Source organism: Cheilinus undulatus, linkage group 3, assembly GCF_018320785.1.
Source record: "Cheilinus undulatus linkage group 3, ASM1832078v1, whole genome shotgun sequence".
In the NCBI taxonomy this organism is placed as follows: Eukaryota; Metazoa; Chordata; class Actinopteri; order Labriformes; family Labridae; genus Cheilinus; species Cheilinus undulatus.
In genome coordinates, this window is record NC_054867.1 from 35,203,585 (window position 1) to 35,227,785 (window position 24,201).

Here is a 24,201-nt window from a genome sequence, read left to right on the forward strand (position 1 = left end):
CAAACATTATCAACGCCCTTATTCCGAAATCACCCGGTGTACTAGCTAACGTTAGCAACGGAGTCAACATGGAAGTGTCATGATCCCTGTCTGTTAAGTCTATTTTTGTTCACTTTTATTTTTTGCACATTCATGTCTGTTTTATGTTTTGCGTGTTCTAATTTTCCTTTTCTGTTTTAGATTGATTCCGCTCCGCTCACCTCGCCCCGCCCTTCCTCACTGACTCCCGATCCCTCATGTGTCACTCACCTCGTCTCCTCCCACTGCTGCTCTCCGTCCTGCATGCTGCTCCTCACACCTGTCCTGCATCACTGATTAGTCATAGTATAATACTCACCTGCACACTCACCTCCTTGTCAGTCCGTTGTTCTCCTTAGTTCACGTTCCGGCTCTTTAGTTTGCTCTCGTCTTGTCTTTTGTTACGACTCTGCCAGTTTTCCCGACTCTGCTCTTGCCTGATCCCTGCCTGTACCTTTGCTGTGAGTTTTTGGATCTCTGGTTTTTGACTCGGACTGAATTAAAGATTCTGATTTTTGGCTTCTCCTCAACTGGTCTCCTGAGTGGTGCATTTGGGTCCTGCCTTTATCTGTGTTCTAGTCCATGGTTCATGACAGGAAGAGGTCATGGCTCAAGTGTTAAAGAAACAGTAAAATGTGCTACAATCTAAGAGCTACTAGGTGGGTGGCTGGGGTTTTTCCACTTTCTTTTTCCACAGCGCCTGTTCTGAGGAAGCTATGGTGGATGGCTGGGGAGGTTTTGTTTTTTGTTTGTCTTTTTTTTCTTCCCCCACACCACTGGTAAACATTTCTGTATTGTATTTGTAATGATGAACGGTGTTAATAAAATGTTGATCACAAAAAAGAAAACGCTATGTTCATAAATGTACACTCCTCAAAAATATTCTGTGCAGATATTTAAAACTGACACCCCAAGCGTTCCTAACTTTCCTTGTACAAAACATTCACTATAAAGAGCACTGCAGGGAGTTAAAGGACAGGAGTTTTAAAGTACTGGCATCTAGTTAGTAGCCTGTCCCTTTGACATGCAGATGGGGACAGGATGGACATAGTGCTATTTGAAGCAAAAGCTTTTTATAAGCCAGAGTGCAATATGAATTCTTATTAATACAAACAGGAATCCCCAAATGAATTGCTTATCATTAAATGAATAAAAAAAACACCCTAATAAACACATTTTTGTAATACCGTTCTGATGTTTCTTTTATTTCACTTTATTATTCTATGTCACTTTAGCCATCTGCACACTCAAAGCTGTAGTCTTCAGGGGCTGAAGTTGGCTTTTTGTTAGAGCTCATGTTTATTTCTCAACTTCCTACCTCAGCCCACAACTCATTATACTTTATTTGGACCACAGCCTCCCTCTCAACAAATACTTTCTTTTTCTCATACCCAACCATGTAAGGCTTTACACAGGCTAACAAAACATCATCCTCAAAAATAATGGCCAACAATAAAGTGAGAAACAAAGAGAGTCGTATCATATATCTCTTTTTCTTGAAATGATAGAATTATTTATTAGAAAACAGTTTGACAGTTAACATAGTTTATTTACAGCATATATTTATATTCATCATGCTATAATGACATCAAGGGCAACTGAAAAGTGCTGACACAACAACCTGGACCCAAGAGTTGTAACAAAGTTAAGGCTTAAATGCATATAAAATGGCAAGTGTTCATTAATAAAGCAACAGAAAAATGACATGAGGCTTTAGTTTGACATTTGATGACACAGATAACCAGAAAACACATCTGTTCGTGTGGCAGCAGCTCAGTGGATGTTATAGTTCAGTCCTATTTATTTGCACAGGTGCCAGAGACACAGGCAAAGAAATCACTCAGTATTTTATAAAAACCAAATCATGATGAATGTCATGACATTAAAGCAAAAGAAAAAAGAAAACAATTTTATTTTTTTTACAAAAGCCTGTTGTGTTTTTATCACTTCCTCTCCTTACAGTGCATGCCTTCAGACTCTTGCTCGTGTCAGTGTTTGGTGAGGATTTGTTTATATAAAAACACATCTGTAACAGAATCAAACCTTTAACAAAACAATAGTCTTGAAGATAATGAACATAATTCATAACATAAAGTAATATAGGTAGAAGAAACTGTAGATCCATCTTTAAAATGAGGTTAGGGTGATGTCGGCAACTTGGTGAGAAAATAAAAATGTTGTTTTATGATCTCTATGTGCATTAAAGCCACGTGACAGGTGAAACATTGCAAACACATACATAGAAAGTAGCACGGTATACATGAATACACTTTATATAAGCATTCACCTTTATGCTCACTTTGCAACCCAGCTAATGGAAGACCATCTCTGAAGCTTTTTTTTTGCAAAGAAGTTGGTAAAGTAAATAAAAACAGTATAAAAGAAACAACAACTTAATCTGTTTTAATGCAAAAAGATTTCCCATGTAGCTGCCTGGAGCAATACTTTTTTATTTCCTGTGAAGTCATGTAGAAAAAGAAATTTTAAGGCCCATCATTTTCAGGCCTGAAAGTGCTGAGAAGTCATCTTTGGATGTCCCCGATAATACTATCTGGTCAGCAATAAGGAACAGAGGAAATACTTGTTAAAAAAGCACCTCCTCAGAAGATGCTTGAACAATCTGGCGTGATTTTTGGAACACGCCTGTGGGATAAAAGTTCATGGATGGAGCGCAGATATCACTCTGGGACCATTTTAAAAGAGGAGCTCAGATGAGGGAAATCCGTATAGGGATGGTGGGAGAATCTGTCCTTTGCAGAGGGGAGTGATGGGATACGACGTGTTCCACTAGTGTGTGTTTGGACATGTGCTTCATAAGGTACGTCTCCTAAGAGAAAAGAAAAACAAAAATGTTTATATCTAAATCTTTCCTATTTAGGATTGTCCATATTTCCAGGGGTGTAAACGGTACACAAAAATTTTAGATAAGTTCAGTTCAGTTCAGTTCTCGGGATTGATGTCAAGACTCAGTACATTTTTGGTACGGCAAATAAAACAAACACCACAAAAAAAAAGTATCTTCTTTCTTTAGAACTTTTAAACATCCTCTTAACATACTGTATTGTCTAAAGTGCAACATTAACAGTTCATGCGCTAAGGCCTGCTCAGGTTTCAATTTTATATTTATGAAAAATGAAATATATATTAAAAAAGAAGTCAAATACTAATGATATGTCCTCTGGACAGTAAAAGTACAGTGGTTGGTGGAGAAAAAGGGTCAAGATGTTTTCTGTGGTACAATGTCAATGCAAAGGCTGTCCCATGACGTCTAATGACCTTGACCTTTGACCTCCAGAGTCTAATCACTTCTTCCTCAAGTAGCTAGCACATGTGCAAAGTTTGAAAAAACCCTCAAAGAATTTTTGAGATATTGCACTCACAAGTACACCGTGAACACCAATAAATGAACAGAACACAGAATATAAGAAGAAACTGATTACCTTAAAAATGTAAGTTATACTCAAGGAAACATAGTATTTGTTACTTCTATCAAATCAGTTTTACTCAGACATAACTTTTTTGAGTTTAACTAAGCTGTGGAAAAATTTTGTTTGAATCCAACTGATTACAGCTTGTTTTCATAGCTTGTTGTAAAGCTGTGTTTCACATCATCTGCCATTTTCACTTTTTTCTTTCAGATACTTTCATTTTTAACATTCATGCCACCAAAGGAAGACTAATTTTAGTAACAATGACTAAAAGGTGCACAGGAAGAAACACAAGTGCCCTTCCATGATGCTACACTGACGCTGCTCCTCTCTCACTAATGGTGCAAAGTGTCTAATGCCCAAAGGCATTCTGGGAAAACTCTACAGATTAACTGATGATTGTCAAATAATTTAAGAACACTGCCAAAATATACACAAGATGATAGAGTACTATTTAATTAAAAGTAAAAATGTGTTGCATCAATTTAGAAAAATTGAGCTGAAACAGCTTTGTTGGATTTTTAAGTTAACACAACTAATTTATTTTAACAAACTTTTACAAGTTTTACTGTAAGACTTTGACTTACAGTACTGTGCAGAACTTTTAGTCATGTTTGGAACAAAAATTGAGGCCTCACTCAACCCCGGTAGTGCTCTGGATGTCTTAACGTACAGTGCTGTAAAAAAGTATTTTTCCCCCTTTCCGATTCCCAGTTTTTTTTGCATATTTATCACACTTAAATATTAAGGATCATCAAACCAATTTTAGTGTCTCACAAAAACAATCCAAGTAAATACAAAATGCAGTTTCTAAATGATGATTTTATTTATTAAGGGGAAATAAATCCAAACCTATCTGGCCCTATGTGAAAAAAGTAATTGCCCCCCTTGTTAAATCATGAGTAAACTGTGATTAGCCACAGTTCTTGGAAAGTTGAGTTCAATTTCACTAACCACACCCAGGTCTGATTACCGCCAGATTTGTTGAATCAAGAAATCACTTAAATAGAAACTGTCAGACAAAGTGAAGTAGGCTACAAGATCTCAAAAGAAACGCATCATGTCACGATCCAAAGAAAGCAGAGCATTTGACTGGGATTGTGGGCCAGATTTGCCAGAAAATATAATGAATTCGGTTAACTGACTCGTGATTTTGAAGCATGCTGTGTGTAGTGCCTTCCCGCTCCCCCTGTACTCAAACAGTTTGGTATACAGAGCTGTTACATTCAATCTGTTGTTCACCCATGCAGCTCAGCCTGAAGATTTTGTGAAAAAGCAGTTCTTGCATATGCAAATAGAACGCCTTATTTCTTGCTGCTGTTTGATAAATATTTACAGTATTCTCGACTTGGATTCCTTACTCACCGAGGTGTACGCCCGGCCGCACATGCTGCAGCAGTAGGCCTTGGCGTTTTTGATGGCATGTGCAGACAGGTGGATCTGCAGCGAGGCAGAGTCTGAGTAGGCACGGAAACAGTTGGAACATTTGAACGGCTTGTCCTTGTTGTGCTGCCGCTGGTGAGACTTCAAGCAGGGAAAACCATAAAAAAAAAAAAAAAAACACACACACAAAGACAAAACTTAGTCACATATCTCTCTAGGCTGAGGATGGAGGTGGTAAAACAGGTGGAGGAAGGAGAGGAATTAATGTTTACCTGCAGATTAGACAACTGAGTAAAAGCTTTTTCACATCCGGGATGGGCACATTTGTAAGGTCGTTCTCCTGTGTGGATTCTGAAATAGAAAAACAAATACTGTAGCTCGGGTGCTACAGTGAGCCTGAACTCCTTTCAGTATTACTGTAAAAACCCAAGCAACAGCTGTCTAAATCACTTGTTTTGCAGACTTAACATCGAAATTTTGTTTCCAGTGTGATGATTTTGCATACAGTTACATATAAAGAGCTAGCTGTGAGAGTAAGCAAGACATGCTGGCAAGGCATTTATGAAGTTACTGTATGAACATACCTAACTACACATATTACTATTATTAATAATGGTATTACAATCACATAGCCATACATTTGCAGTATATTATTCATTGTTGTAACTGTTTATTTGTCTCTGCATCTCCCTCTAACCTCTCACACCCGACACAGCTTTAACAGAAGACTGATCAACATGAGTCTGGTTTAGATTTCCCCCAGTTAAAAGGACTTCAAAATTGCTAAATGTTGCACAGGCATATGCTAAGGGTGGATTAATGTGAGGTTTATGTAAATAATATAACTAAGAGCACAGTGTAGACATGCCCTTTTTGTACAGAATCCCAAGATAACATTAGGTACTGTACATAAAATGACAGAAATAAAAAGTTCAATTTCAAAATGTTCCACTTGGAGTGAGTGAGAGGAGTAAGTGTAATAAAATTCCTCCGTATAATCTGTATAATTGGAGGGTATTTTACATATTGCAATATAGTTTTTTATAGTATCTTTTTCTTTGGCTATGAAATGGTACATGAGAAAAGCAAAAAGGCTAATTCTCAACATATCTTGATTAGGGATGCACAATATACTTGAAATGCTACCTGTATCAGCAGACACAAGCTAAAAAGTTGTTAATCTTATCAGCAGATATGAAAACTTCTGATGTATCAACTGTAAATTTCAGTAAATATTAGCTGTAAGTATATGCTTATATAATCTGATATATTGGCCTATAAGGGCTCTGAAGTGGCCATCAGTAGTAACTAATCCCATTTGACACTTCCATACCTATTTTCACACCACTAACGCCGTAGTGGCAGCAAATTGGGGTAAAGTGTCTTGCCCAAGGACACATCAACATGTGAATGCAGGAGTGATATAATATGTTGATTGTAAATTAAATATCAGCCTATTTCAACTGTAAATATCGCCCTTAATCAGCTGTAAATATCCACCTGTATCAACAATAAATATTGGCCTTTATTAGCAGTGAATAACGACCTACATATATCAACTGCAAATATTGGCCCATTTCACTTGCAAAAATCGGCTTATTTAAGCTGTAAATATCTATCTATATTGGCTGTAAATACCAGCCTTTATCAGTTGTATATATCGGTCTGTATCGGCTGTAAATATCAACCTTTGACAGCTGTAAATATTGGCCTATATTAAGTGTAAATATCAGCCTATATCAGCTGTAAATATCTGCCTATTTCAGCAGTAAATATCAGCCTAACTGAGCTGCATAAATATCAGCCAATATCAACTGTAAATATCAGCTTACATTAGCTGTAAATATCGGCCAATATAGGTTGAAAATATCATCTGATATCAGTTGTAAATATTGGCTTATATCGGCTGTAAATATTGGTTAATATCAGCTGAAAACATTGGCCTGTATCAGCTGAATTTTTTTTGCCTGTATCAACTGTAAATTTCAGCCTATAACAGCTGTAAATGTCAGCATATATTGGCTGTAATTCTCTACCTATATCTGCCGTAAATATTAGCCTATATCGGCTGTAAAAATTAGCCTATATTGGCTGTACATATTAACCTATAATAATGGTAAATATGAGCTTTATAAGCTGAAAGTTTTTGGCCTTTATCATCTGAAAATTTTGGCCAATATCAGCTGTAAATATTTTCCTGTTAGCAGTAAATATCTGCCTATATCAACTGTAAAAGTCAGCCCATATCGGCTGTAATTGTCAGCAGTAGTCAAAAATATGTTTGTGGAGTTTTATTGTTATTCCTCTAATTTTAATTTGTGATTTGAGGACTGGAGTTTTATTACATGTACATCAGTGTCAGTAAGTGTATCTGCTAGAATGAATTTGTAAATACTGGTGTATTGGACATAGGAAATAGCCAAAATCATGCATACCCAATTTGGACATGGAAAACACAACAAGGAGAGTAAAAATGAAGGGAAAAGGCAGGATTTTAATAATTTTAGTAAACTTACCCTTTTTAAAAAGAGAATTATTGAATTGTATATAAATATTGAAGGAAAAATCTGTAAAAATGTTCTAATAAATGGTTTATAAAATAAATATACAAATTATGACTAAAAATCCAAACAGAGCTACTTTCAGCTGTCAATATAAAGTATGTAATGCTGGAGGACAGGGTGCTAATGCTTGTCATAGTTTAATACTTTATGAGGTCAAAAAGATAAGTGCTGTTATGAAGCTGAAGGGATCAAACCTGGTGTGCTGCTGCAGATGGGAAAGCTGCCGAAAACACTTCTCACAGTACGAGCAGCGGTAAGGTTTGAGGCCCAAGTGTATGCGCAGATGCTGGGCTAGGTACGATGCATTAGCAAAAGACTTGCTGCAGTGAGGACACTTATGAGCCTTTGCTTCTGTGTGGGTTTTAGAGTGAATCTGCATGTCTGACTTGGAGAAGAAGGTCAGGGGACAAACTTTACACCTGAAAACAGAGGAGGCACACAAAAAGGAAACAGAGTTTGACAGGAGGATGCACAAAACATGCAGTGAGCAACTGAGCAAAACCACAGGGGCCTTAATGTTAACCACTTCTGGTTCTGACAGAGTGAGGTTTAAGATTTGAGAGATTGAAGCCTTTACTTCTTGCATGTTTGTCAGCATTTCAAGTTTGTTTGTAACAATGCTGAAACATTTCAACCACAATTCAAAAATGCTTTAACAGCAATGAAAAAAAATAATGGACCCATTATCCTATAAATAATTCTATTTAGAGCAATTATTATTAAAGGAAAGACCAGTAGTGATGTGAAATAGTCCTTAATACCTGTAGGTTTTTCCTTCTTTGGTGGTGATAGAAACACATGACTGGTCGTGTCCCGAGGCAAGGATCGGGTAGGGCACCACCAAAAGTGAAGACCCATTCTCAGCCTTGATCTTCTTGCGCCCCCGTTCTTCCTTTGGTGGAGGACCGAGGAGCCCCACCAGGCCCCCGTTGTTTTTCCCAGGCTCCATGCTGTGGCTGCAGGCTAACCCTGAGATGAGGTGAGGCGTGGGGGCTCCACCCAGCCGGCTGTGGCTGCTTGAGGTGGGCGTAGTGGGGGTGATGATCTCTGAGGTGTTGAGGTTGCCTGTTCTGGACGCCAGCGCCACACCTGATGGGCACATAGGTGAAGACGAGGATGTGATGTCTTAAGTTTTGTAATAAAATTTACATAGAATACATAGCAGAAAGACAATAAAAATTGAAATATAATGATAGAGAGGATAACACACTCACTGATGTCAGGCCAAAATCTTGTATCTCCATTTTTATGATTTAATTTTTTCTCATAAATCAGTGCTATTGGCTACCCTTTATCCGACAGGGGTTTTAACCAATTTTAAAGTGGCAAAAAGTATCAAAAACATGCTGACTATGAACATCCAGTGTTGAGTAAATTGAAAAATACAATGTTTTTTTTTTTTACATTTTCTGAAAAGTGGTGATTTTTGGAAAAAGGAGGTTTGGCCCAACACCAATAATACACTTTTCAGATCTAAAACATAAAAGAGGCAGCATAGGAGATTATTAACAAGGATTTGAAACACAGGTTGTATAACCTGTTTATAACCATGTTAATTTATTACCTACAATCAGTAAATTTCATTTTATGTGAAAAAATAGCTTTATTTTATTTGAGTTATTTATCAGATATATAGATATAGATATAGATATAGATATAGATATAGATATATAGCTATAAATATAGATATATATATACACACAGTGCTTAACAAATTTATTAGACTCCCACCCAAAGTAAGGTTTATGCTACAGCTGCCCTAAATTAACAGCATTGGTAATTACCAAAATCATTTTTATGTTTCTGCAATGGTTAATACACCAATATGTAGAAGCTCTTTAACCAAAATGATATTTTTAATGCTAAAATATAATTATTATTGTTATCCATGAATTTTCAAATTTACTGATTTACAAAAAAACCTGAAAAAAAAGTAAAGCACATTATTATTTCTTGATTAATATGTCAAATTATAGTTATTTACTTGCATTCCTGAACAGAAAAATTAGTTTTAGTGGTTGAATGTTATGCATGATTAATTTCTGACCTCTCAGAGAAGCTCAGTGAGTCGGCTCAAATTTGGGTATAAAAAGGTGAATTCAGTCTGAAATCCCTCATTCCTGTTCAAAATGGTAAAATGTGGACAGCTTACGGAAAATGAGAGTCCACATTAAAGCACTTCATGATGCTAGATGGGGTCTGAGACAAATACGACAGGTGGTCTAATAAATTTGTTAAACACTGTATATATATATATATATACACACACTATATTGCCTCAAGTATTCACTCACCCATCCAATTAATTGAAATCAGGTGTTCCAATCACTTCCATCGCCACAGGTATATAAAATCAAGCACCTAGACATGCAGACTGTTTCTACAAACATTTGTGAAAGAATGAGTCGCTCTCAGGAATTCCAGCGTGGTCCTGTGATGGGATTCCACCTGTGCAACAAGTCCAGTCGTGAAATTTTCTTGCTCCTAAATATTCCACAGTCAACCGTCAGTGGTATTATAACAAAGTGGAAGCGACTGAGAATGACAGCAACTCAGCCATGAAGGGGTAGGCCACATAAAATGACGGAGTGGGGTCAGCGGATGCTCAGGTGCATAGTGCTCAGAGGTCGCCAACTTTCTGCAGAGTCAATGCTACAGACCTCCAAACTTCATGTGGCCTTCAGATTAGCTCAAGAACAGTGTGTAGAGAGCTTCATGGAATGGGTTTCCATGGCTGAGCAGCTGCATCCAAGTCATACATCACCAAGTGCAATGCAAAGCGTTGGATGCAGTGGTGTAAAGCATGCCGCCACTGGATTCTAGAGCAGTGGAGACGTGTTCTTTGGAGTGACCAATTGCGCTTCTCCATCTGGCAATCTGATGGACATGTCTGGGTTTGGTGGTTGCCAGGAGAACGGTACTTGTCTGACTGCACTGTGCCAAGTGTAACGTTTGGTGGAGGGGGATTATGGTGTGGGGTTGTTTTTCAGGAGCTGGGCTTGGCCCCTTAGTTCCAGTGAAAGGAACTCTGAATGCTTCAGCATACCAAGAGATTTTGGACAATTCCATGCTCCCAACTTTGTGGGAACAGTTTGGGGATGGCCCCTTCCTGTTCCAACATGACTGTGCACCAGTGGACAAAGCAAGGCCCATAAAGACATGGATGAGAGAGTTTGGTGTGAATGAACATGACTGGCCTGCACAGAGTCCTGACCCCAACCCAATAGAACACCTTTGGGTTGAGTTAGAGTGGAGACTTAGAGCCAGGCCTTCTCATCCAACATCAGTGTGCGACCTAACAAATGTGCTTCTGGAAGAATGGTCAAAAATTCCCATAAACACACTCCTAAACCTTGGGGAAAGCCTTCCCTATGGATTAAGAATGGGATGTCACTTAAGTTCATATGCGTGGCAAGGCAGGTGAGTGAATACTTATAGCGTATACAGCAATATAGCATATGTCTTTATGTTTACACTGCAGGTAAAAGTGATTTGTAGTTGCATCTCAGACTTGCCAAACCTTCCAGTTTTTTAGTTATATGTGAATAAAGAGTACCTTTTTCCCTGTAAATCTGAATGACCAGTTCTTTCGATTCAGTCCACTGGTTAAATTCATTTTTTGAATGGGGTATAAAAATCAGAGGTATGGGATTGCAAATCAGTATATGGGTACAAAGATAAACATCAGAGAAAACAAGGTGGACTAAAATGTTAAAAACTGCTATTTTATCACAACAAAGACGTGTTGTATTATTTATTATTTATTTGAATTTATTCAAACAGGAAACCCTCATTGAGATGAAGAATCTCATTTACAGGAGTGCTGCGACAGACAGCAGCACGTTTAACACACTTAAAAACATGAAATATTAACATAAAAACACTACAAACACAGATGAACACTCATGAGTCATAGAGCAGAAAGTCATCAATCAAAACATCTACAACCTGGTGCATCTTTAATCTTCAGACCTTTAATCTACTTTAACAACAATTTACGGAGACCAACCCCCCCAGACATTAATTTTCCTGCAGCAGGTTCTGAACTCACATATAAAAATCACACAAGCATGATGGACACAGGCCTTCTCAATGAGGATATGCTAATGATTTAACCTATGAGTGGTCAATGAAGGCTACCCAACTTGATAATATAGAGTACAACGATGTGTTAAGGATTTAAGATTCGTTATGAACCTCAGTTCCCCATGATATACAGTTACCAAAGATTTAAGGTATTGAGCAGATACATGCATAAAACATCACCATAATCAATCAGAGGCATAAAAGTGGCGGCAACAAGCCTTTTATAAGGCTGAATACAACTTATCAGCGTTTATCTTATATGAAATAAAAATCAACTATAAGCAGAAAAGATGGTTGATATGTACTTGATACATACTTTATTTTTTTAAATATTGAATAGACTATAAAAATGCTATATAGGAAAAAAAACAGCATAATTGCTAAAGCTTTTAGTTTTACTTTCTGGTTCCTTAATGTTTATTCACAATACATGTGAGTAATATTTTCTCCTAATTCCAAATAATCCAAAAAGCATTTTGGACACGAAACTGTCAACTTAACTGCATAATGTGCAGCTCTGTCTCCTCCCCTGCACCGTGTGACTGTATACTTGAAAGAATGTGAGCGCGTCTATGTGATTAGGTGCTAATGCAGGTGCTATGGCTGATTGGCCAATTGAAATGGATGTGTTCTCCAGAATTTGCATAAATAAATTTGGTAGATTTCTGATTGTTTTTGATTGTTGGGTTGCAACTTTTGTAAACAGATAAATTGATAATATAAAGTACTTAGCTGCAGTTTAAAAATGAGTAGCCTCTTTGTTTGTTCTCTCTGGCTGGACCATTCCCCAAATGTTCATATTCTGATAAAGGTGATACTGTGATTAATCATACAACCATGATTGCTGGTCATTTGGGGTCTTGATTTCTACAGTTGCTTTGTGTATAATTAAGACCTGCTATTTCTACCATTTTAATATTTGTGCAGCACACTGAAAGCATCAACAAAAAGGAGTCAAATAAAAATGACTTTCCTTGTACTCAGGGAAAGTAAAAGCCAATTCTGAAGCTTTAAAGCTTTTTTACCAAACAAACTGTAAGGTAAATACCTGATAACAATATTAAAAGCAGCCAGCAAAAAGGCAGGAATGCAAAACTTGTAACTGACTGTGGAAATATGGAGAAAATGACTTTTTACTAAATTGAAACAGTGGGAAATTTTCACAGTATTTTAAGAAATGCATTGTATTTGCAACTTGGAAAGGCGATTAATGAACTGGCAAGTATTTCTATCACTTTAGTAAAATGGCATACAAGGACAGGTGGACATAGGATGAGATAATATTTATATTGGCATGGTTTATGTTGCAATTAAAGAACATTAATTTTGACTTAAAAAACAAATGACATAATATGTGAAGAGAAAGGTAGGATGGCAAAGACAGAGGATAACCAGCAGACATCTCATAGACATAAGGTGGTGAAATGTGGCAGTCAAGTTTGTGGTTTTATGAGCTTGTTCTTCTGTTTTTCACACCAACACTTCCTGTTCTTAACGTGCCTTTGTCTCATTTCAAGACTGAGGTTACCGAGAAGAAAACCAAAGCAAGGGTTGAAGCAAAATACTGTAACTGTGTTTAAGTTGAACACAGTTAACAATGTAAACCTTGAATCTTTAGTCTCAGTAAATTTACTGAAATGTATAAATCAACTCCAGTTCTTAATATTATAAAATAATGATAAGGCAGCAGGCTATTTTAATACAAACATTAGAAGACGTATCTTCAAAGCATAGACATTAAATTATTACGTCAACCTTCGACTTAAAGGAGCAGAACAGAGGATAAAAAATGTACAGATACTTCTAGTACAAGCGATAGATAAAGATGACAAAGTGCTCTGTGTTTTTACCTGAGACATGATTGGTCCTGGAGGGATGGTCTATCAGTTGACGCAGATGCCAGTCTTCCCATAATCCTCTGGCTTTGATAGCTGCCTTGTCATCAAGATTTAAATTTACATCTCCCAGAATACGACCTGGAAACATAATCGAAAAGATTCAAGAATTGATTTTTTCATCCTCCTGATCAACAGTGTCTTAATTTCAAAAACGCTATGGTTGTGATATTAAGACTCCGGAAAAAAATATGCTCATTACGTTCACTGTGTAAGAATTTCAACAACCTTCACATTCATGTGTTGTTCACACTGATTTGACTTCCTGTCAGACTGACGTCAATGCTGAGCTTGCAAAGTTGATCACTGGCAGTGAGGCAATTATGAAATGTCACTATTAACTGCTGTTTTAAATGTCGAGGTAATTATTTTATCTTTATTCTTATTTTTTAAATAATCAGAATTCATCAGTGAATTAGCACAAATTCACATTCCATTGAGCTCCTGTGATTTAAGTCTGCTACCTTGTCTCTCTCCTTCACTCCCTTCCTCCACACCTCATGGCACCTGAGAGCATATTGGCTGTGTGGGACACAGCAGTTGCTACCTTTAGTGAATAAAAAAACCTAAACTGCTTCTGATATGGAGCTGAATCTTAACACTATTGCAGGGTCATTATAAAGTGAAGTCAGTGGAGGATGTTGTGGACTCAGACTACCTGTGACAGAGCTGGAGGCAGGGCGTGCGTGCAGGGCAATGTCAGGCTGTGATGGGCTGTGGAGTACTGGCATCTGCTGAGCTTTGGACATCCCGAGCTGGCTGCCTTCCGCCTGGCTGTGGGGGGGCAGTAAGGGCTGCTGGGAGGAAGGGGCTGAGGCAGCGGGCAGATGTGGCGCTCTGATCTTCTCTGCCATCAGCTGCTCCTTGATTTTATTGATCAAGACTAGGTTATCCAGCTGACAGGCAGGAAATGATATTTGTGACAAGAAAACAGCCATCAGTTCAGTGAATGTCATTTTATGAGGCGATGGTGCCCTCTAGTGGCTGATATATGACATTGTAGTCAAAACTCCCACAGTACAGGTAAGCTGAGGGCTAAGTAAAGCCAGGGATTTCCAACATTAACATCTACTTATGACCCCATGACATTTTATGGTCTAAGCCTAAACCAGAACTGATTCTACCAATACAAGGTCAGTAGGAAATGAGTATAAACAATCTAGATTATTTTCTCAGAATATTTTATGACATACAGTGCATTCAGTATTCAGATCCTCTTCACTTTTATCAATTTTGTTATGTTCAGACTCTTTGCATCAACACTTGTAATTTTCGTGTTCCCCCGTTGTCTTGATCGTAATGTTTCTACGCCTTTATTGGAGTCCACCTATGATAAATTAAATTAACTGAACAATCAATTTACAGCAGACAATGCATATCAGAGCAAAAACCAAATATGAGGCCAAAGAAACTACTTGTTTGCAAAAAAGCTTTAGGACTGTCAGACTGTGTGAAACAAGATTCTCTGGTCTGATGGAACCAGGATTGAACAGTTTGGCCTCTAAATGTTATGCCTGGAGGAAACCGGGCAGTGCTCATCACCTGCCCAATACCACCCCAACAATGCAGCATGGTGGTGGCAGCATCATGCTGTAGGGATGAGCAGCGGGGATTGGGAAACTGGTTGAGGGAAAAATAAATTGAGCAAAGTACAGAGATATCCTCAGTGAAAACCTGGTTTGTATTTAGATTATGACTAGGCTGAAGGTTAACCTTCCAACATTGCAGTGACCATAAGCACACAGCCAAGACAACACAGGAGTGGCTTAGGGACAACTTTGTGAATGTCTTAGAGTGGCCCAGCCAGAGCGCTGGCCTGAACCCTATCGAACATCTCTGGAGAGACCCGAAAATGTCTGTCCACCAACAGTCCCCTTCCAACCTGACTGAGTTTGAGAGGATTTGTGAAGAATGGCAGAAAATCTCCCAATCCAGGTCTGCAAAGCTTGTTGCATCATAATCAAAAAGACTCAAGGCCTCTTTTTGATAAATTTGAAATAATTTCTAAAAGTCTTTTTCACTTTGTCATGACGGGTTACTGAGTGCAGATTAATGTGAGAAAATACTGAATTTAAACAATTATAGCCTCAGGCTGCAAAACAACAAAACTGAAGAAATTGAAGGCGGTCTGAATACTTTCTGGATACACTGTATGCAGCTTCATCTTTTATATATTTGATTTATGTAAATCAGTGACAAAAAGGGTGAAGTTAAGCCTGCTTGTTTAATATGAAGAATAAATGTTTGTCAGTGATACAGGTCTGGGCTTCCCCTCCTAGTTTTCTCTGTTGTTAAAACAGGAGATCTATACTAGTTTCTCTTATACATTATCACATGGTAAAATCTTAATTTAACTTGGGTAGATTTGTAGACGAGTACTTTTACTTCTATTCAAGTACATTTTAACCAGAGTAACTGTACTTTAACTTGAGTACAACAGTCTGGTAATTTTTCCACCTCTGCAAATTCCTCATACAACTCAACTTCAAAAATACCAATATGCCCCTTTAATATCCAAGCACAAAGACTATAAACGGGGAAACAGCTAGCTTCTCGCTGTCAAAGATGGGAAAAAAATCCTTAGAGAGTCATCCCTAAATCTTCCAAAAAATGACACATGCCTTTATTGGTAGACCAAAACATCAGTTTAAAATACTGAATAATTACTGGGATAAGATAATTACATATTCTAATTTGCTATGCTTTGTAGGTTTCTGCAGCTTAATATTTAAATAAAGATGTCATTTAAGTTTTACGACAAACAAAATCAGGAAACCTTTTCCTAAAAAATGTGCAGTACTTTGTCAACGTCCCCTGGAGTTAATCCGTGTAAACACAAGAAAATACCAGAGTAACTCACCTGGCTGGGCATGGCAGGAGGTGGAGGCCAGAAATACGGATTGTTAAAGCGGGGTTCAGCCATCCTGAAATGAACAAGCACAAGGGTCATAAACAAGGTGAGAGCTTCTCCCTCCAAACATCAGAAATAAACTGGTTGTATAAGGTACAAGTCAGTCAGCCTTTTAACTCAATAGATCCCTTAAAGGAAGACTGCTTCTTGCTGAGGTGTCATAACAGGTTGAATAGGTAAGTCGTTTATTTTTTCTTGCATTGATCTCCAACACTCAGAGTCATGGAGCCATGCTCTGTTATTGTTTTTTAGGGATACATTGTCTAAATGGAGAGATTAGTTTGGTTATACTGGAAAGTAGCGACCAAAATGGTCATAAAAAGGATCCTGATACAATCCCAATAGGGATCCTGCAATCAAATATTATAACATACTCTTTCATAATTTCAATACAAAATAGGAGAGACTGTGTGTAAAAATACTGCTGTTCTTCTTCACTTGTTTATCGTCTTCCTGCTTAATTGAGTTCATAAACCATCATTTTTAGATGTTCTTAAAACTGCCTCTGGTAAAATTTTGTGAAGCTCTGTTGTTACAGTTGAAAATATTTGTTAGAAACATGCCCCAGTCACGCTCCACCCAAACAGCAGCTGACTTTTCCACTCTTAAACTTGTCTCAGTCTTGTGATGATTTACTCTTAAAGACTAGAGGAGAACTTTGTGTTTTAACACGTTCTCCAAACCTTCACTTTATCACAGTGGATGAAGTTTGTTGAGTGATGGCAGCTTTTTCTCCAGACTTCAAACCACAGGCCTTCATGATGGGCATGCTGCCTGAGAGATAAGCTCTCACGTGATTTCAACAGCTAGTTAGGGAACTTTCCAGGACGGTTATTATCAGAGAAAACAGAAATGTTACAAGTGATGGGGCTTAGATGCTAATCTCTATCCCTCTCTGCACACATGGGGCCCCGGCTGGTCGAGAGTCTGATGGGAAATGGGAGAAACACTGGAGTGAAGCAGGACCTGAATGAATAGCAAGGTCAGTGATCCAACTACACATGATGATCATGGATTAAGTGAAGTAACGAAATTTGAATTTACAGCATCTGTGACAACAAACACAAGGTGTATTAGCAGTATGGGACAAAAACCTCAATTTCACTACAGGGAGAGCTGCCTTTCTTCTTCTCTTCTCTCAAGTTCTTTTTATAAAACATTTTACTTTGCGTGCTTTGGCACACTTTACCATTCCTAAGTCTGTTTGGCTTAGCAGAAGCATAACACAGTCCACGTCTGCAAGCCAAGAAAAACAAAAAATGATACGTTCAGGGGTGCAGGCATACAGTAAACCCCACTGAATATTTCTCTAATGATGCCAGTGGGGATCAGTTTCACTTCCTGAAGGCTTGCTCTGCCTCAGGGGAGCAGGATCAGGAGTTTCACTGCTGCTGGACATCTTTGTGTCATTTTTGATTTGATGATCTTTACAGAAAATGATTCATGGCAGAGAGGTGAGCTACAGCTGTGGTTCTCAACTGGTGGGTCGGAACCCAAAAGTGGGTCGCAAATGTGCACCTAACTATTATTAATAACAATTAGGGAGCAGGGTGATTAATAATCAGTGACTTCTGGAGAAGAGGAGGGGTTAAATAAGTGTGAACTTCTTCCAAAACCTTCAAGACAGTCTGGCTGTATACCGTAGCAGACACCCCCCTCTTGCAGATTGTTACTGTGCGATGCTGCTTTCATCAGAAGGGAAATACACAACAAGGCTTTCAAAATAAAATCAGATTAAACACTCAGCTAGTTTAGGGTAAGGATAGGATACCTAAGTTAAAAGTTAAAACCTGATCTGCAAAACTAATTACAAAAACTTTAAAATTATTTTAAAAAACTATAAAAAGTTTGCGTACAGGAAAAAAGCTTATCATCCATGAAAACATCATAAATGATGTAGCTATGTAAGCTGTTAAAGCTATGTAGATAACAGAGCTACGTGGATAGCAGAGTTAAAGCTAAGGCTCACTAAGCTCATGGTCAAATACTAATGAAGTTATGATGCTAATGTAAGCTGCTTAAGCTACATAGCTGCATTATTTATATAGCTTACTTAGCTCATGGACATATACGAATAAAGCTATGATGCCAATGTTAGCTGCTTAAGCTACATAGCTGTGCTATTTATATAGCTTACTTAGCTCATGGACATATACGAATAAAGCTATGATGCTAATGTTAGCTGTTTAAGCTACATAGCTGTGCTATTTATATAGCTTACTTAGCATATGGACATATACGAATAAAGCTATGATGCTAATGTTAGCTGCTTAAGCTACATAGCTGCGCTATTTATATAGCTTACTTAGCTCATGGACATATACGAATAAAGCTATGATGCTAATGTTAGCTGTTTAAGCTACATAGCTGAGTTATCTATATAGCTTTAGTAGGCATGTTAGCTTTAGCTATGTGAGCTTAAGCTCACATAGCTAAAGCTAACCTGGCTACATTGGCTTATATAGTCATGCTAACTATGTAGCTAGCGTAGCTATATTAGCTTTAGCTACAGCTAACCAAGCAAGCTACCATTTGTGTATCTACTTCTAAAATGGGTCTATACATAATTTACCCCTGGGTTAGACCTCTGACCTTTTTCTCTGGTTTATTTAAGAAATATTGCTTATTGCTTGTTATGTTTGCAATGTAGTTATTTCATAAATGTAACTGCCAGACATCGCTGATGAATAAAACTGAATTTAAATAAAATCTAAAACAGGATATATGTTGTACTGGCAAATTATGGCACTTCTTAAAATCCACAGCCTTGCAGCCAGACTGTCTTGAAACCTTCTTGTATGCATAAACCAAGTCTTTAAGTTCTGACAGTCTTATACTGCATAATGCTTTCTTTATGTGTCAGATTATTATTTTATTTACTTTATTAAACATGCTCAGAATAATTTTCAATGCTGTTTATTCAGTCTCTCTAATTTATCTTATTATCTTTGCATAACAAAGCTGATAAGTTGTGAATTTCTCCAGTTCCTAGAATACAACCAAACTGTAGATGTTATTAAGGGGAAAGGTAGTAAAATAAGATGAACACATTCATGTCCTCCTAGGGCTTCTGCAATGGTCCACCTTAAAAACGTGTAGGTGTTGTCCTGTCTGTCACATATTTGGTTCCATCTAAGGTCAAAACAGCATAAGTTGAGAACCACCACTCTACTTCACACACGTCCTAAGCAGTGCCATAAAGTTAGGCCATATTTTAGTAAAAGCTAATTTTCTGAGTTCCTCCATTCCCTCACAATCTGGGGAGTTGAGATGGGGAGTTCTTGGACTTTAGGACAACTTTTACTGGAGATGTTTTGTTAAGTTTCTTTTAAAACCCATATATTATTAAGGACACTCAGAACTGCCCATCAGTTGCTTCTGACTGTCCAAAGGTCAAGGTTGATGCTCAGAGGTGACCAAGCCTTCTTCTGGAACACCCTACCCCCGACATGTTCGACTGTCCCCACACTGTTTGTTTTAACATCCAGCTTTAAGATAGACCTTTATTCCCTCTTTATTACCCAAGCTCTGATTAGGAGATGGCCTCTCATTTTGTATAGGTCTAAATGTTTTTATTTTTTTTAATCATTTATTCATTGTTGTTTTTTAAATTGGCCTTGTGTTTCCTTGGGTTTTGGGTTTTCATTTTTAAATGTACAGAACTTTGGTCAACTTACTGTTTTTAAATATGCTTTATTAGGTGCTAAATTATATTAGACTGGATATTTTCATGTACAAATGCAGCAGAATTGCCTAAATATGGCAGTTTAAGGAGAGGTAAACTTTTGTTTCTGATGCTGATACGTCCTCAACACTCCTCTTTAAGGCTTTATTGGACAGCTGATTAATCTACAGTACTGTGCAGAACTTTAAGGCATGTTTGGGCCAAAAACTGGGGCTTAATCAAGGCACCTAATGGGGAATAATCCTGCTTGAGGGCCCTGGTTATGCTCTGTATGTCCTTGCATATTACCCGGGGCATGGGAAACTAATCTAACGGACCACCCTTTAAGGGCAGAGAAAGTGGTAGATGTGACTGAGCATTGCTTAGGGTAGGGGTTAGAGGTGAATGATTTGGGAAAATAATCTAAAAGCAATTTTTTTCCCCAGTAATGTGATTGCGATTTTATATGCAATTATTTGTTTAGTTCCTCATCTTATGTATTTTCCGAAAGACAAAAGCAATAAATCATTCTATATTTTAACCAACACAATATTAGAGTAAGCAAGGGCTGAACAATTTAAAAAATAAATATCTAATTGTGATGATTTTGACTCGATTGCAAATTGAAGATGAATTTTAGTATTGAAGGGAGGGTGATAATTTTTATTTAATTCTCATATTTAATAGAAAAACGTACAGAAATGAAGTAACTAGGATTTTTTAGTAGACTATTCCAAAAAAAATGGCACATGAATGATTGCATGATATGTAATGCAGAACATCTCTCAAAAAAGTTTAAAAACTGGCATTTTGTCACAGATTTCAGGTTAAAGAAATATTGCAGCTTCTGCGATTTGAAAATTGCAGCAGGCCATATTGCGATTTTATCTAATTTTCAATTAACTGCCCAGCCCTAGAAGGGGTTCCCAAAATTTTCAGCCCATGACCCTTAAATAGTGGTATCAGAGACTAGGGACCATACAGAACCAGGAGGTGGTTGGAGTTTAGTTGCACACAGCCATGCACATTCAAAACTTACTTGCATTTTAAGTGCGTTTTTAAAAGAATTCTTTGATTTGAGCATAAATCCTACCTATTTCATGCATGTTTTTTTTCAATACTGTGTAAAATATACAATTTGAAATCATGTAAAAATGCTCTTCGATTTTTGGAAGGCATCTAGGGAATCCCCGGGGGGGTCCTGACCCCCACTTTAGGAACCACTGGCCTAGGGTACAGTCTGGGTGGGTAGTATGGTTGCCACGAGCCCACAGTGGTGCCGTGGATCCACCACAGACCTGAAAACAGCTGGAGGTCACCAGTTGTAAAATCAGAGATGAAAAGGGCCCAAACAAAAGTGATGCCGTCAAGCCTGACCTTGGCTCCCGAGCAACGCCAAGCATCTTCATGTATTGGACTTGACTAAACCCACCCCATTCCCTCTTTCCAGCCCTGGTTTGTGGCACATCAGACCCTGTGATAAATCTGAAGCATCCTACATGGCTAAAACTTATGCACATGTCTGTACATGTATGTATTACTTTTTTAATTGTTTGGGAATTTTGCCTTTTTTAATATCCCAGTCACAAGGTTATATGACTTTATTGCTCTGTCTTATAAATAATCATATTATTAGTAATTGTCTAGCAATGTATACCAAAGAAAAGCATGATAGTTCAAAATAACAGATCAGCCTGTTAATTGACAAATGTTTTTTTTCCTTTATTTATTATGTATCTTTCATGCAGCAGCTTCACTCATTATTATAAAGTTAATGTTGACGAGTTATAGAAGTGAAGCTGATGGCTGAATTTAAAGTCACTCACCAACACCTGTGACCAATTCAAGACAATGAGGAGGACTTCTTGTCATCAGATTGTGAAAATCTCTGCATAACTTGTGTGCCTTCATACTTGGATCATATTTCATTCCCTTATAAACACATTGACAGACTTGGTGGATAAGAGACTCTTAGTAATGGCTTAAGAGTACAAGATCTGTGGGGGATTCTCACAGCTTATAAATGATGCCATAGACATTTAGTCATCATTCAACAACTGCACGGTGTGTTTTGGCAATGCTTTCATTGTTTGAAGTTGAATTCGACTATAACTTTAACCACGTTTGCAGTAAAAACCTCCATGCGGACGGTTTTCAGTGTTCTGTGCAGGAAGCACACCTTCTGCAGAAATGAGCTTTAGTGTAACAAAGCAGAATCTGATCAAGATCACCAGCAGAAATACAAGTGTAGGTCTGAAACTAAAGTTAGGGTTAACTTTTCCCTCCCTGTGTTCCTGCTGTGCAAATGTATTCTTTCATAGAGACAGAAAGAGCAGCAGATGTTTAAACAAGGTGTAAATGAGAGCATCATCTTGTCCTCTGCAGCGCCTCGCTCTGTCCGCCGCCTCTCCCACATTCTCAGACAGTTTATTAAAAAATTTCAGACAAAAGGAAAACAAAAATGGCAGCCCAGTCTTATTTTTATAAGCAGTGGACGCCATATTCTGCAGATCCGAATATTATAAGGAGCTGATTCTCCTGATGCATTGAAACGCTTTGGCGATGCGTCGGGATGAGGCTTATTTGCATAAGGCGTACGAACGATTGTTTACTTTGATTTGCAGGTTTGAATAGCCCGGCTTTAGGAGAAAAAAAGCCTGACACTTCCTACAATAATGATCAGGCTGAAGCTGAATGCTCTGCAGCTGCTGAGCCATAAATCCAAATGTCGACGTGAAGACTGGCGCGTAATGAGAGCTTTTATTTGCACGATGCTAGAAGAAATCTTTTAACACCTCTGCGCTGCAAACAGTCGTTTTAACGCAACTTTTGCGTGACTTAAATAGAAAGGGTGACGAAGAAGCGACACAGGGAAAAGGTGCATGTGAGAGAAAAAGAGCAAAAAGGAGGGAAAGGTTTTTCATCGAGCGGCAGACATACCTGAAGCAGCGAGAGAAGAAATATTTTATACAGGATTGGACTCTTCTTTCTGCTCGCTCTCAATCGGACTTCAAACCTTCCGGGTCGCCTGCTGTTCACTTCTGGGTGCTGCAGGCGAGGGACACAAACTGATTTTTAACCCATTTTTTTTGGTTTCTCGTTTAATCGCTGGCTATTTTCCTGCAGATGTTGCGGTCGCGTGCGCGCTGCAGTGGCATGAATACGCATGGGAAGTTAATTTTTGTACAATTTTCCTGCTCAGTTACAGCTGTGGTGTTACATTATCACTGCACGTGTGTGGTCCTCCTTTCTGTGACGTCTATCATGAAAAGCAACGGCGTCAGATAAAGCCAAATAAAGCGGTTTGATTTGCATGCTCCAAGCGTAGAGAGAGAATGATTTCTCACATACAGGTGTCATCTTCCTCGAGCTGCCTCCTCGGGTCAGCTCGGTCATGTACTGTAAATCATAATCCTCTCTCAGCAGCATGACAGGCTGCTAATGTGCTCTGTGCTGAGCTCAGCAGGAGGTGGCACTGCTGCCACACTTTCACAGGTTTAGGTAGAGGTGAGCAGGTCGGCTCCAGGCTGCAAAAATAGGGATGGTGCACTGATGACATGCATTGATTCTAACTGGATTATAGTGCCTATAAAAAGTATTAACCCCCTTGGATTTTTTGCTCTTTTATTGATTTTACAGCTCATTCATGGTCAACATATTTTGGCTTTTCTGACAAAAAAAATCCTCTTTAATGCCAAAGTAAAAACATATTTCTGCAAAGTGATGCCCTTCAAGTCAGTATCTAGTAGAGCACTGAGTCTGTGTGGATAGGCCTCAATCAGGCTTGCATATCTAGACAGGATAATTTCACTTTAATCTTTGCAAAACTACTCAAGCTCTGTCAGGTTGCAAAAGGACTCATTCTCTATTGGAATAGGGTCTGGGCTTTGACTAGGCCACACCAGAACATTCACCTTGTTGTCTTTAAACCACTTCTGTGTAGCTTTCGCTGTAAACTTTGGGTCATTGTCTTGCATGAAAATTAATTTTCTCTCAAACCATAGTTCTCCTGCATAAGATTGTTCTCCAGGATTTTCCTGCATTTTACTGCATTCATTTTAGCCTCTACTTTTTCAAGCTTTCCAGGACTGGTTGAAAAGAAGCACCCCAACAGCATGATGCTGCCACCACCATGCTTCACAGTGGGGACGGTGTGTTTGTCTTGATGTACAGTGTTTAGTGTCTGACAAACATAGCATCTTGTCTGATGGCTATAAAGCATTGTTTTGGTCTCATTAGACCAAAGAACTTT

The 24,201-nt window shown here is 38.2% G+C and overlaps 1 protein-coding gene across 2 annotated transcripts; it reads right to left on the bottom strand.

Annotated features, from left to right (window-relative positions):
* Positions 1 to 1,492: 1,492 nt before the first annotated feature.
* Positions 1,493 to 23,246, bottom strand: znf362a (zinc finger protein 362a). 2 transcript variants are annotated; one of them, XM_041783214.1, is made up of 9 exons: positions 22,890 to 23,246; positions 16,235 to 16,298; positions 14,033 to 14,237; positions 13,330 to 13,455; positions 8,155 to 8,482; positions 7,588 to 7,812; positions 5,102 to 5,180; positions 4,812 to 4,970; positions 1,493 to 2,845 (listed from the first exon to the last, which is right to left on the bottom strand). In XM_041783214.1, the coding sequence occupies exons 2-9, from the start codon at positions 16,295 to 16,297 to the stop codon at positions 2,726 to 2,728; spliced, it is 1,305 nt and encodes a 434-aa protein (XP_041639148.1). In that variant the 5' UTR covers position 16,298; positions 22,890 to 23,246; the 3' UTR covers positions 1,493 to 2,725. The 2 variants fall into 2 exon arrangements, with proteins under 2 accessions (XP_041639148.1, XP_041639147.1); XM_041783213.1 differs by having other exon boundaries at positions 14,033 to 14,270; positions 22,890 to 23,245.
* Positions 23,247 to 24,201: the final 955 nt, after the last annotated feature.